Genomic DNA, 15669 nt, shown 5'->3' on the forward strand with positions numbered 1-15669 from the left:
TTGCAAAGCAGCCTTTACTGACACAGGTGTTGCTTATGGACGGGGAATGAAATAAATTGGAGGCAGAGGGAAAAGAGAGATCAGACAATGCAACTGTCTCTCAGTGGAGAGGTCAGAGAACAGCAACTGCCTCTCAGTCTCCTGGTATCATCATCATCCTCACATGACCATTCTACAGACCTCCAGCAGCCACTGGCAGGTGGCTCCTGTATCACAACACTGTGCAATCCTGGGCAAGTGACTTGACCCCAATTGCCTCACAAAAAAAAAAAAAAAAATTGTATTGTGATTTAAGGTTTGCAAAGTACTTTATATATATTGACTCATTTGATCCTTTAATAACTCTGTGAGGCAAATGCTATTATTATTTCCCAAACTTAAGCATAGAGAGGTTATATAATTTGTTTACAACTAGTAAATGTCTGAGGCAGAATTCAAACTCAAGTTTTCCTGATTCCAAGTCGCACCCTATCCACTAAGCTAGCTGGCAGCCTCAATCAATCATTCAAGAGATCAGCAAAGGTTAGATTAGATGACCATGAAGGGCACTTTTAGCTCTAAAACATCATGATCCATAATTTTTCTCTTTTAGAGTTTTTTGGGGTTTTTTTTTTTTTTTGAAGACTATGCCATCTCTTTCCTTTTGATGAAGTAAGGAAACTATAGATGTAGGATGCTGGATGCATCACATAAAAGCAACTTGGTTTAATTGTTGTCTTGGACACAATGAAGGCTGTGAGGAGTGTAGAAGGGGAGTGTTTTTATGGAACATCTGATGTAAAAACAAAATGTATCTAAAAGATAGATAAAAACTTTCTATGAGGATCAAAGTGTCAAAAATAATGATACTATGGACTACCTGCCATCTAGGGGACGGGGTAGGAGGAAGGAAGGGATAATTTGGAACAGAAGGCTTTGAAAGGGTCAATGTTAAAAAATTACCTATGCATATGTTTTGTAAATAAAAAGTTTTAATAAAAACTAATAATAATAATATTTTGGAATATCTTCCCTCTTTCACTCCAATTTTCACAGCCACTTTAAAATGCAACTTAATGGGCATCTTATGCTTGAAACCCTAACTGATTCCCCCAAATACTGGCTCCTTCCTTCTCTCCCTTCTGATCTACCTTGCATTTAAACTCCCTTGAATTATTTACTAACTTCATAATTATTCAATATATGTTTGTGTATACTCGTTGCCCCATTATACTATCAACTCCTTGCCCAGAAGGACTGTTTCTTTCTCTGAACTTGTGTCCTCCCACAGTGCCTAGTAGACTGACTAGTAGATAATAAGTACTTAATGTTTTCTGACTAATCTAAAAATGAGCAGACTGAACTTTTTTTATTTTTTTTTTTGGCAAGGAAATTGGGGTTAATGGACTTACCTAGGCTCACATAGCTAAGAAGTATTAAATGTCTGAGGCTGGACTCGGGTCCTCTCTTCAGGGCTGGTGCTCTATCCACCATGCCAGGGGTCCTCAAACTTTTTTAAAATAGGGGTCCAGTTCACTGTCCCTCAGACTGTTGGAGGAGCAGACTATAGTAAAAACAAAAACTTTGTTTTGTGGGCCTTTAAATAAACTTCATAATCCTGGGCGAGGGGAATAAATGTCCTCAGTTGCTGCATCTGGCCCGTGGGCCATAGTTTGAGGACCACTGCACTATGCCATCTAGTTGACCCCCAAGCTGAACATTAAAAAACAACAGTCCAGTAATAATGAAGAGACATGGAATCTAGACCTGCAGTGTCCATTCCCTAGCTCCAGACAGAGCTACAATTATCAAATCACATAAAGGAAATCTGTTCTTCATTAAATGACACAAGCTCATTGGCAACATAGATCAAGGCAAGAAACTTTTTAAAATTACAGAGTAGGTGTAAAACTACCAACTTCAAAGATGGAAAAAGGCCTTTGTCACTCACTCTTCTCTTCTGCTACTCAGAACTTGAAAAAGCCAGAGAAAGCTCACATACCTTGAGATCCAGCTTAGTATTAACAGGCTCTTGAACATCAGTCTCTAGCACAGTGCTAGTTTCTGACTTTACTGTTTGCTGAATGTCTGCGGGCTCTGTCTTCATTGCATGATTGTCCGCAGTAGAACCAATTCCAAAGAAGTCTAATATTACCACCCATGTCTGCAGAGTGATCAGTACATCAAGACAGTTAAAATCAACATCAACACTCCTGTTGATTCGATTATAGCAAGAAGAAAACTCAGGGTGCTTCCTGTCCACAAGGAATATGTTAATGTGGACCAAAGAATCATCAAATTTACTCTTTCCATAAAAGGCCTTGGGTTCATCCATAGTTGGAGAAGGAGGTGGGGTCAAGGTATAATCTTTGCCTTTGTCTTCTTTGTATTTTTTCCGGGATGTGCAGGTAGGCCTTTGGTACAACTGAAAGACATTTGGAGCTTCTTCCATGTGGGAAGGTAGAGACCGGGGCATATCAGGATACTCCACATTGGATACCAAGGGGCAAGACTGGGAAAGATATTCCTTATGCACTAAGCTAGATGGTTTGGGGGCTCCTCGAGACACCATTAAGTTCTTATACTTTGAATCTGGATTCTTCTCTAAAAGGTCTTCCATCAGCAGAGAGCGCAAAGCAATCTGAATGGACAAGGTCTGAGGATGGTCTTTACTGAATTCAACATCAAAATCCTGAAACTTTAAGCTCACAAGACCTTGGGCTCCTAAAGTCAAATCTCCACTCAGCTGAACCTGAAGCTCTGAAATACAAAAGTTGGCTTGGATCTGTGTGAAGGATTTTACTTCCCTCACAGACAATGACTTCTGAGAAGAACTGGAAAAGCTAGAATGGCTAAACAATCCATTCTCTTTCCGTTCAATACCAGGGTCACCACCAGCACTGAGGGAAGGAAGAGGAGAATTAGGGATAGGTGATGAGGTAGAATTGGTTGGAAATTTATTCAAGTCTTCGCTGTACACTAGGTTGTCCAATGTTTGTAGAACTTGCTCATATACATGTTTTGCCAACACCACCTGCATTTGAAGAGAGAAACAGTTACTCAATTTCTCCCATATTTAAGCTGACATGAACATTTCTGTGGGACTTCTTATGGTATTTCTTGCATAAAAGTTATGTCTTCCCTCAAAATGAATATTGCTTCATGTTTCCAGAAAAAACCAAAGCCATTCACCATGAATGATCTCTCTCCCTTCTTTCTTGTTTCCTATCACTCAGAAAGCCTTCTACTACTCTATCTTCCTTTACCCTGGTTTCACATAATGAAGTAGCTTTATTTTTTACCAAGGCTAACCCCACTACTCATTCAAGCAATCCCATTCCATCCAACAGACTCCCTCCTTTAATCCCCTCTCTTATCATTTATTTTTCATCTCTTCCCATCTACTGGCTCACTCCCTACTGCCTACAAACATGCCCATGTTTCCCCCATCATCAAAAACTTGAATACTTCCATTGACGCTAGGTATGTTCCTCTATCTCTTCTCTTTTCTTCTGTCCTCTTACTGTCTTAACTCCTTACAGTCTAGCTTCCAAGTCTAGCACTCCACTAAAACTGCTCTCTGCAAAGTCAATGATGATCTTTTAGTTGTCATATCTCAATGGTCTTTTCATGGTCCTTATTCTCTCTAAGCTTTCTGCAACTCTTTAACCTGCTGACCAGCATCTCCTCAATCTACAAACACAAATTAATCGCCTCCTATGTGCCAGGCATGGCAATGAGTGTGAGGGGTACAGAAAGAAGCACAAGGTAGGCCCTGCTCTTAGGGAGCTCACTAGGATTGATGTAGACAAAACAAGCTCTAGCCAAGATAAGTGTTGTTGTTCAAATGTTTCAGTCATGTCCAACTCTCTGTGATTCCATTTTTTGGCAGAGATACTGAAACAGTATCATTTTGCAAATGAAGAAACTAAAGCAAACAGGGTTAAGTGACCAGTCCAGGGTCACACAGCTAATAAATATGAGGCTAAATGTGAACTCAGATGTTCTTGACTCCAGACCCAGCACTCTGTCCACTGCACTATACATATACACCAGTGGCTCCCTGTTGCCTCCACAATCAAATACAATATCCTTTGTTTAGCATTCAAAGCCCTTCATGACATACTACTCTGCCCCAGCTTTTGAATGCTCTTACATCTTACTCCTAATCAATTAAAAATCTCCTTAAAAAAGGGAAAACCTTCTTCCATCTTCATTCCATCACTTTCCCTCTGTTATTTCCTATTTATCCTGTATAGAACTTGTTTATGCATAATTGTCTACATTTTTCTTATCCATTAAATTGGAAGTTCATTGAGGACAGGGGCTATCTTTTATCCCATTTTGTATCCTTTGTGCTAAGCATAGCACATGGCACAGAATAGTTTTTTAATTCACTAAAAGCAGAAACTTGGTGTTATCAATTATTACTAAAGCTAGAAATCTATTCTGATACTTATTACAATGGGATTTTACTATTAACATTCATTTAAAATCATGAAACAAATATTCTGGAAATAAAAAAGGTTTTACCTGAACAGGATTAACAAATTTTCCTTCAATCTTCATAATACTTGAGGTTCCCACATCATCTGGACAATGGGTGAAGGTCAGCTCACATTCCCTTTCTATAGGAATCTTTTCCAGTTTAAATTGGATGGTGGTATTGTTCAGAATGTGGAAAGCTGACATAAGGAGAAAAATAACTAAGTTCAAAGAATAGTATATATTTAAAGCCACAATGTACACTTTACTCTATTCAAATGACTAATGACTAAATATAGCATCCATGAGTTTATTTTGAATCATAGGGCAGGTCAGACTGCAACTAAGGTTAATTCTGAAAAAGAATAGCATAGAGACGATAGTCAAAAAACAAACTATTATCTAGAACAATAAAAGACCAAGGCCAATTGGCATAAGGATGAACACTTTGGTGCTATCAATTCAATTCCATTTACAAGTATTAAGTTCTAACTATGTACAAGGCTACATGATGTGCTGAACATTACACCTGTTCAATGTCGACATCAATGCATCCTAACTTTCAAGATCGCACCCACCTCCAACTGAGCTGTTCAACACTACCTAGTTTCAAAGCACATTACGATGAAAATTAATCTCTATGAGTTATGGTTTCTTCATCTATAAAATAAAGGGGTTGAACCAAATGATCTGAGATCCCTTCTATTTATAAAGTCTATGAGGCTATGAATTTATGTTCCTATGACTTGTACTTGACTAACAGATATAGAAAAGCACTTAGAAGACTATGCTGCAAAATAAATGTAAATATAAGCCTATATTTATATTGATAGTTATTACAAGCTTCTATTCATATGACCATTATCTATTGAAAATAGTTTTAAATTCATGTACTGGGAACACCTAAGACTCAGGGCAAACAAAGGTCAGAAAAAAGGCACCAGATATGGTATACTGAATATATTTTCAGACTTTTTCCATGTACTCATTAGTTCTGTAGATTTTTTCCCCCTTTTCTTTCTTTTCTTTACAAATATGATTTGTTTTATTGTACACTAATTGGGAGAAGAAAGGAGAGACACTAGGAAAATAAATCTGATGATGAAAAAAAATCCATAAAAACTTATTTAAAATAAAAGAGACAACCAACTGTCATAATCTGAGCTCTGAATTCTGCAGATGCCTAGATTAATAAATCAAATCTGGCCTCTGATTGGATTTAAAATGAGATGCTTTTCCAGATAACTTGTACTAGCAGCCTTATAAAGTTAAGAAGGACCTACCAGCTACAGTGAAAGCTTCCTATTCCAAACCAATCATTTTAACTCACTTGGTCGGGCAATGTAATCAATCAAGAAATTGATGGTCCCAGAGTAAAAGCAGAGATTTAGTACTTCTAAAGAATTGCTCAAGGATGTGTCTCTCTAAATAATCTTTCATAAAATCACTTTAATAGATTTTGTTAACTCACCTCACAAGTGCTCATTTCCCTAGAATGTCCAAGCAGTTGAGAGTCTTACTTTGGGAATGAAATTGGACTACATGCTTCTAAGATGTTACAGTTTGCCACTTAAAAAACAAGATTCTTTTGGTGAAATACCTGAAGTTATAGAAACTCTAATTATCACTTCTCTAAAATAAAAATTCATTATCTGTGGTATCTGAACAAATACTTCTAGGAAAATTTACTTTTAATTCCCAAAAGTCACATAACTCACCTTGACCTCTATGTAGAGATTCAAAGAAATCATGTCGGGTGAAATGTGTTTCCTCCTGGCTATTAACACTAGCAGCACCAGAAGAAGGGTGAAGAGACTGGCTTACTTCAGATCCAGAACCCTTCCTGCCTGCCAACTGAGCGCAGTTCAGAGAATACAGTTTAATGTCTTTGATTTCTACCTGAAGCCGGTCACTTCTTGATTCATCTTCACCTGCCACAAAATTCTGGATAAAGATCTGTCCTAAATGTCCTACCAGCAGCTCAGGACTCCCAGGCTTTCGAGGAATTGAGACAACTGGAGATTCAATGTTGATATTTAAGATAAGCTTCACAGTGTCACTGACAGTTGTGGATGGGTCCAAACCATAGACCTCATTTTCCTCGAAGACAAAAGGATCCCGAGGCTTCCGAGGTGTTTCAAAGAGCGAGACCATCTCACTGTACTCTGCAGTTTTGGTGGCCAAAACGGTGGTGACTTTGGAGGCTGCACTTCTCAACATGCTTTGGAAATTCTCTTCAAGTTCATCCATGGATAGTGTTAACTCCTTTAGAAATTTAGCAGAGTGGTTATAATGCAGAGACGCCATCTTGAGGTTAAGGGAACACTCCTGTTTAGATTTCTCAACAAATGTGAAACTCAATGCTTCTGTGAGAGCTGCATCTTCCATTTTAACAAAGACAGATTCAAAATAGCCAATATCACTAATAATATTTTCATAGTCTACAGAATTTCCAATGCTGACAACATATTGGTTCTTGATATTATCTTGTGTCAAGTCCATAAGCTGCAAGCAACCAAGAGAACCGTTCACATCAACTGTGTTACCCATGGAGACATTAACTTTGGTTCCGCCTATACTTGCAGTTGCAATTTTTCTGCCATATTTTTCCCCATTTGCCATTCCCACTGTCCGAAGGAGAAGCAAGTTGAGTCTATGAATATCCACTGCAACTTCTGTGTTTTGTTCATAAGTAGACTGATATGTTTCTTGCTCCCTGAAACTTCTTTCAAAATCTGTCATTAAAGGTTGAGGGCTAGAATCATCTTTTTCCTTAGGAAAGGATTTTTGAAGAAAACCAATCAGCTCTACAATTGTTTCTGGATTCAAAATGATATCTAAATTATTTACCTGTAATGATATCACTTGGAGGGTGCTATCTAAATTCATTGAGGGACATTCTGAACTAACAAACTGGTATTCTAATTTAATGAGTGATTCCTGATCTTTGGCAATTACATTATTAAGGGAAACATTAGTGGCTGCAATGCATCGATCACTCAGTGTGGCTGCATCAGGTCCAGAGACAGGTGACTGGGCCCTGCTATCCCGGAGGCTTCCTGTTGGAATATCAAAACTCAAGTTCTTGTGTGAAGCCATTAAGAGATCAAAATCAGCACCATAAGTCTGCATAGTGTCCACCAAGAGTAAGCCATGGACAGTGAGTGACACTTCAGCATCATAAGGCCTCTTCACAAAATGAGCATTGGTACCAAACACTTTGAGCACAGAAATATAACGACCATTGCTCTCAACACCAAGCTGCATACAATTAACTTTAAATTCAGCTAAAAGGAGCTGTGATTCCACTAGAACCTCCCTCGTATGCTGCTCCAAAACCACAATGCTCTGAGTCAAATTCATTACTGAGTCTTGCAAGCTCTCCCCTTGTTCTTCTTCAGGAAAAATCTTCTCCTTGATAAGAACATCAGAAGGTTTCACTTCTGAAGTGGTCAAGAGGGCAAAGCAATTCTTCAAGGCAGATATTTTATCTTCATTGATGTGGATTTTCAAATCTGGTAAATTACCTGAGAGCACTGCCCCAGGATACCTGGGATCTGATGTATAAATCAATCGGCGTTCTAACTGTAAGTGCACATTGAATTTCTCCACCACATGGGTGGGTCCTACATCAATGTCTTGAACATGCTTCCAATTGTCTTTCACTCGTCCAACCATGATCTGGAGGTCCATAAATGACAAGGAATATCTCTCATACATCTTTGTGCTCATTAAATGTGCTTGAAGTTGTTCTTCACTGAATTCAACTGCAGGAAATGGTGGGGTTTTCAATCCATTCCTGCTGCTTGTCTGAAGGGGTGGGGTATTAGGAGGGGTAGCAAGAGGTGTCTTATATTCATCATCACTAAGCTCATTCAGATCAGAAGAGGAACCTTCTGTACTTTTCTTCTTATAATCATCTGTAGATAGAAAAGAGAAAAGTAAACATAAACTTTTTTTCTCCATTTTGATAAATAGTAGCCTTCTTTCCTTCAAAATGATTTTAAGGGAAGACTCAAGAACTATACAATTCATTCAAAAAAAATGTGTCTATTAACTAGGGGAAAACTGAACATTTGTGAAACCTGAACAGAAAGGAATATTACCACACCAAAAGAAACAACAGAACACAAAGAATACAAAGAAACATAGAAAAACAAATGAAATTATGTCAAGCAAGGAAAGCATAATCAGATCAATGAGATACACATTGAATATAACTATGAAAAATAAGAACAAGACAAAAGTAAAAATGTTACAAAGGGAGAAAAATCAAACAGGAAGGTTTTATTATTTTGCTTGAATTAAGACAAGTTGAGCAAATTATAAATATTCCATACAATCTTTTTTTTTACTTTATATTTAAATGTTTTTGTAGATATTCACTAAGCTTAAAAATAAAAAGAAAGTTTATTTTTAAAAAGTTTGTCCTCTACATAGTCATGACACAGACTCAGAAACAAAAATAAAAACCCTGCTATATATCAAAGCTTCTTAATCTGTGAGTCTCAACCTAAATGGGGTCATGAAACTAAATTGGGGGGGGGGGGTCACAAAATTATGATTTATTATCAATAAGTGTTTGATTTGTATACTTAGTTTATATACCTATATACAAAGTGTTATGTAAAAATTTCTTGAGAGAAAAAGGGTCATGAGTGGAAAAAGTTTAAGAAACCCTACTATATATGATTATAATTACTTACTGCATCACCTAAATCATGTTTTAATGCCTGGTAAATTAAAATATTTAGCTTCATAGAACTAAAAGTTATCATTTATGGTTATTAGGTAATGGTTTTGCTAAATTGTTTTGATAAATCTAGTTCAAAATGTCATTACTTTCAGCTTTCATACCAATAGATCTGCTTAGTTAAGCAAATTGGTAAGTATGATCCCCTGGAATAAAATTCTTCAGGAGAAGAAGTCAATCCAGTAGGGAGAGGATATACACAAAAATAAAACTCTTAAGATATATAGAGACCACTAATGAGGAAAATAGGCACTAATGGCTCCATTTAGATTTTTAAAAGAAATGTATCTGTATTTTTATCACCTCCAGTCATCTTGACTCCTGTCTCACTACTCTGTCCAGCTCTGCCTCACTCAAATTCAGTTCATGTGCAAATCAAGACATCATGCTTATGGTAACACTGGTCCCCTTTAGAAGGTCGTACAACAACAAAAGAAATGTAAAAAAGATGGCAGCAAGGCAAAGTAGCAAAGAATAATAGCTTAAGAGTGTGACCCAATCCTGTAAAGACGGTGGCAGGAAAATGAAACTTCAAAATGAGCCCAAGATGGCAAGACAAGAATAAGGATAGGTTTGTTTTTTAAGCTATAAGGAGGATAAGAGAAAGGAGGGATGGGATCAAAGATAATCTACGCCTTTGCGTGGAGTGAAGAGAACAATGACAACTCCCAAGAAAAACAGGCAGAGTTGCTCAAATCCTTTCTTTCTGTTTTATCTACATTGAAGAACATCCTCTCTCCACTGCACATTATAAAATGAAAATGATTAACAGGAAGTGCCCAAAAGAAGTAATGAGATAATAATAACAGAATACACAACTTGTTCCTGACAAATATAAGTTCCTTGATCCAAACTATATCCACAGGACTTGAAAGAACTAGCAGATGTAACTGTTGAGTCACTGATACTAACATCTGAAAGATGCTGAAGTAATGAGTAGGTACCATAAGCATGTTGGAGAGGGGCAAATGTGGTCCCAATTTTCTAAAAATGGAAGCAAACAGTCTGCAAGGCATACATCAGTGACTTTCTGTTAATTCCTGGGAAAATTCTAAAACAGATCCTGGCTGGTTAGCATCTCAAGAGGAAATCTGTGATTACAAAGAATTATCCGGACTTCATCAAGAAGAGAGCATACCAAATTAACCCATTTTCTTTTCTGACAAAGTTAGTCGTCAAAGGAACTGCTGCAAAAAAGTTTCTCATGAGGTATCACTATTCTTGAAAAGAAAATGGATATTAATTATGCAATAAAATAATTTGAAGGTTTCAGAACCGGTTCAATGGCTGGATTAAAAGGCTTATTATTAGTGGTTGTTAGGAGCAGGAAGTCTCCAGCCACAGGAAGCCGTGCTTGGCTTGTGAATATTTTTATCAGTGACATAAGTAAAGGCTCACCCAGCTTGCAGGTGAGCTAGGAGGAAGAGCTAGCACATTGTTTGAATGGGTCAGGATTTATCATGATAGGTTATAACTCTGGATTGAATCTACTAAGAATTCAATGGAGAAAAATATAAAGTCTTAAACTTAAGTATAAAAAAAAAAATCTCTTCCACAAGCATAAACAGGGGAAGCATAGAGAAAGAGCAGTTGTTCTATCTAAAAACAAAACAAAACAAAACACATATTTTAATAGCCTGTCCACTACAAATGAACAGTGTGCTATAACTATCAAAAAAGCTATTGTCATCTTGGGCTGCAGGGAGCAGAGCTTCCAAGAATGGGGAAGTACAGTCCAACTTTATTTTCCCTCATCAGACATCATTTAGATATTTGTGACCAGTTCTGAGTGTCACGGTTTTAAAAAGATTTTGATGAGCTAAAGAGTATCCAATGGACAGGTAGGCTAGAGTATGGTTGAAGGAAACCCAGGAAGTTAGGCAAGAGGGGCATGGCACATGTTAGCTGTCTTCAAGAATCTGAAGGGAAGCACATGGACAAGGATTGCACTTGCCCCATCTATGGCTGCCTAATACAACAGAACCAGGAACAATAGATGAAAGTTGCAAAGAAGTCAATTTAAGTTTGATGCCAGGAAAAACTTCCTAATAATTTAAATTATGCAAAAGAGGAAGTTCTGGTCTAGAGAAATGATGAATTCCCATTCCTCTGGAGTCTGTTTAGAGACAGATGACAATAATTTGTCAAGAATGTTATATTGTGATTTTAGGAAAACACGGAAAGACTTGAATGAAATAGTATAGAGGGAAATAGCACTCAAAGAGTAACTGTGAATGACTAACCTATTCTGAGTTAAATGAAGATTCAAAACAATTTCAAAGGGCCCATGAAGGAAGATGATACCTACTTCAAGAGAAAGAAGTGAAGGAAACTATATAGTATAGTTTCCCATAGGTATATGGGTCAATTAAGGGCTTTTCCAGTACAGGGCTAGGTGGGAAAGAAGGAAAGAAATAACTTGGAACTCAAATGTAACCAAAAGAAAAAAAAAATTTTGTTTTTTAAAATATTATAGTGGAGATACCTTTCACAAAAGGATTAAAATAGATAAAAACTGAGGTCTCTTCCCAATTTTAAATTTTGCAATTCACTACAAAGAATTTCAAATATACTAATAATGAAAAGAGTATCAGACTTACTAATGAAAACAGTACCTTTTAGATCTAAAAACAGTTATGAGATCTACCTTTCTGGAGTCTCTTTATGAAACAAACTTCAACTGGATAACATCTCTAGCTTTCTACCCTAAGAATCAAATAACTAAAAACACTATCACCAAAACTTTATAATAGACACCTTACTGGAGGAAAGTAGTAGCTAACTCTAAGAACACCCTCACCACAAGCCCTTTAATGCCAAATGTACCTTGAGTATTAGTGAGCAATATCCTTCCTAGGTCCACGACAACTAACACGGGATTCTTAAATTTGAAATCATCAGGGAATATCACCTGAGGGGCAGAAATATCCAGCCGAACTGTCCAACGTTTGCTCTCCTCCTGTGAAAATACAGCAAATGAAAAGTAAGCATTTCTTACTCTAACTCTTTGACATGAAGCAGCAACTCTGCTGATGGAGTTGAAGCTCTGCCTGTTCAGGCAGACAGAACCACTGATTCCCTTTTAGTCGGGGTTTGTTTATTCTTCTGCATGCTAGTTAGATGCTTGGAAGTAAAGGCCCACTCTGTACCTCAGGTCTGATCCCTCTCCCTTGGGTTGTTTTCCCTTAGCCCACTGTCCAAGGCCTTCCTAACTGAGATAATTAACCCTGCAGGCAGGTTCCCTTCTCCCTCTGCCAGATCTGTGCCCTCTCTGCTCCCTTTGGCTTCATAGTTTGTCCAGTTTCCTTCAAAGCATGGCTAAAATGACACAAGCCACCTCCTTTCCCTATTCTCCAACTGTTCACGTACTATTCCTTTTGAAACTAACTTTAAATTATTCTTAGATATTATATATGCTTATCTGCATTGTGTCATATTCTTCCGCAGAAATGAAACCTCCTTTTGGGAGAGGAATACTTCATTTCTGTCTCTGTATACCTAGCAGTGAGCACAGTGTCATAAACACAATAGGTGCTTAACAAATGCTTGTTAAAAGGCATTGATTCTATTCCACAAAAACAAAAAGTGGGATTTTCTTTTTCGATTATTTGGCTCCATAAAACTAAGGACCATGTCCTAATAATGTTTTTCTATTTCTTGGTGCTCAACATAGTGCAAACATGCAAAAATATATTCTAAAACGAGTATGACAAAATCTTTCTAACATGAATAAGGATCAGATCTGAAATGTTTTCTTCATAGCCATACAGAGCCAGAGGCTAAAGTGCATGCCATTTTACCTCATTACTGGGATATTATTGAATTCATTTCCACAAGTCATTGCCTGCCAAAGGCAGCCCTAGGCCCTGAAGCACGGTATCTATCATCTCTGGAGATTCTCAAGTCATGAACACATGTCTAACTTTTATATCTAACTCCAAAATGGGATCATCTGCAAGAGCATTTAGTAACAAAGAAATCAAAAGCATTTAAGGATAACTACTCACAATGAAATCACCCACTAGCAAACGGTCAATAGTTTGTCGGATTTCTGCCTTCGTCTGCATTTTCAGTTTGTTATATTGTCTTCGGGCAGCTTCAGCAACTCTCAACTCAAGTTCTGACTGATAGCCAAAACCTGGAAGAATGAAATTAGATAAGAAACCAAATGGATCTTTACCTGACTAGTTGGCAGAAGAACTAGAGGAAATCTCTTCCTGGAATTGCTACTTCCCTAAGGAGAACCAAGCTTAGAAAAAGGAATCAAGACTTCCCTACAGCAATATTCCCTGAAGTCATCTCTAACAAACAAAATAGTAAAATGAGAAGTCTTCAATTAAAAGGATCCTCAATTTCTTTAGTCATATTGCACTAGACCTAACCCCTCTATTCCAAATGCCTAAGAACATCAAAATTGAGTAGTAGAGGAAATACCTCCTATATCATGTATCTGGTCTAGGTCTAAAAGAAGTTAGATTTTTCTTGTGCATTGTGCAGTAAGATAACTATAAATATGTATTGGATTTAACATATTTAACATGTATTGGACTACCTGCCAGCTAGGAGAGGGAGTGTGGGAAGGAGGGGAAAATTTGGAACAGAAGGTTTTGCAAGGATCAATGTCTGAAAAATTACCCATGCATATGTTTTGTAAATAAAAAGCTTTAATAAAAAAATTCTTATTTTAGCTAAATTTTCTTTTTCATGGAATAAATTTAAAAATAAGGCAAAACTGTCCAGAAAAATATCATCAAATAAGTTGGGAAGAGTGGTGGCAATTAGTCAATTATTATTTCACTACCAATTTCTGAACATATTATTCAATTATTCAGCATTCAGTGGAGTTGCTCAAAGGAAGTAACATAGATATTATTCTTGTCCTCTAAGCCTAGTTCCCTGAACCTTTCTATTAAGGCATTAAATAGATGATTATTCAAGTAGATTCATTATCAAAATAAAATATGGGCTCTGAGGAAATGAATGTTAATAAGAAACTGACTAAAGGGGAGAAAAGAATACTTTTGGATCTTGCCTTCTGTTTTTAAGAACTAAGGATATCCTAATTATTTACTGCACTGATGCTGAGGAATGAATACTGCTTAGGCTTCTTAAAATGACAGGGAAAATTAGAAACTAAAAAAACATAAACATAAAACAAACAAACAAAAAAAAAACCAAAAAAGTTAACCTGAGGTATGAACCTTTCCCTTGTAGAAAAAATCTGCTACTTTCTTAATGGCCTGAGGATTATAAACAATATTCAAGGGCCTGGTGCTGACATTCAGTCGCCTTTCAAAGTGGCTGTGTATTGGATTCTTCTCATAGAGCATCTCAAAAACTGGAGCATCTGGATCAGTAGCTGGAAAGAGAAATAGATCTAATAAAAAAGTTGGTTAAAAGATGCTCTTCCCTTACTTAAAATAACACAGAGGTCATATCTAGGGGAAACTCTGTAAATGAGATGAAATCTGCTAAATGATCTCTTCAGCTGTTTGACATGAAGACAACACTGTATTAGCAAAGGATTTTACGGTGATTTCTCCTGATTTCTAAATGGTAGCAACAAAAAGAAAACTGGTACCATCTTCATCATTATTACAAGTAAAGAAAATAAGGCATTTTGTTCTTTTACTGGTTCCTAGATGAAGGACTTACCAAATGGCTACAGTAATAAACTATACAAGACTTGGGCTGAAATCACATTGCATCACCAAATAATATCATTTGAAATAAAATGCATCATATTTTTCTAATCTCTAAGCTACAACAGAAAGAAAACATGCTATGTTTAATTTGAGCATGTTTAATTTTTAAAAGGGCATATTTAATAAAAAAAAAAAATCTGTGATTCAAAAACACATAAAAACTTACCAGGCCCCTGATCACTTCTGTCTGAAGATGTTTGAAGACCAAGGGACTGTGAGACACTGCCAACTTCTTTTTGCTATTTCACAACACAAAATACACATAGGAGAATGGACGAGTTAGGCACAATATGTATTTTTCTTCAACTTCATGAGGAAGTACATGCCTTTAATGCAAGTCAAAGGTATGCCCAATATAAAAAAAACAAAAAATAATAGGTCATATCGATACTTCACTTAGAGAGAAATTACTTGATATTATTTTTTTCTTATTCCATGGGTTTATGTTGTGTCCCTGATGAACTTGAGTCCCTGGCTAAATCAGAAGCTGTGTACCCGACTTCTTATATAACCCTAGCACAGTACCCCCTCTGTGCACAGCCATCATTTTGGCAGATTCTGAATAAAATATGAGAGGGAAATGGATTCTTCCAATGTTAACACAGTGTAGCTATGAACAAAGAGGTAGCTAAACAATTTACTAACCTAACTCTTTGATCAAGTTAAAACTTGGCCTGATAGGACCAAAAGTCACGAGATATTTCTATTTCTCCCTTGGCTTGAAAAGTTACATTTTTCTGTCAGATT

General features: G+C 36.9%; 1 protein-coding gene across 5 annotated transcripts in view; it reads right to left on the reverse strand.

Annotated features, from left to right (window-relative positions):
- The window catches only part of VPS13D (vacuolar protein sorting 13 homolog D), a 326196-nt gene that overhangs the window by 279160 nt on the left and 31367 nt on the right, over positions 1 to 15669 (reverse strand). For 4 of the 5 annotated variants that reach the window (XM_031962837.1, XM_031962838.1, XM_031962835.1 and 1 more), the window contains 7 exons: positions 15089 to 15161; positions 14406 to 14576; positions 13225 to 13355; positions 12044 to 12176; positions 6183 to 8384; positions 4513 to 4664; positions 1982 to 3013 (listed from right to left, as the gene is read on the reverse strand). In XM_031962837.1, the coding sequence (XP_031818697.1) occupies positions 1982 to 3013; positions 4513 to 4664; positions 6183 to 8384; positions 12044 to 12176; positions 13225 to 13355; positions 14406 to 14576; positions 15089 to 15161 (3894 nt within the window). Of the gene's footprint in view, positions 1 to 1981; positions 3014 to 4512; positions 4665 to 6182; positions 8385 to 12043; positions 12177 to 13224; positions 13356 to 14405; positions 14577 to 15088; positions 15162 to 15669 lie in introns of those variants that run through there. The other variant, XM_031962839.1, reaches the window with a different exon arrangement.

The sequence above is a fragment of the Sarcophilus harrisii genome, chromosome 3 (assembly GCF_902635505.1).
Source record: "Sarcophilus harrisii chromosome 3, mSarHar1.11, whole genome shotgun sequence".
In the NCBI taxonomy this organism is placed as follows: domain Eukaryota; kingdom Metazoa; phylum Chordata; class Mammalia; order Dasyuromorphia; family Dasyuridae; genus Sarcophilus; species Sarcophilus harrisii.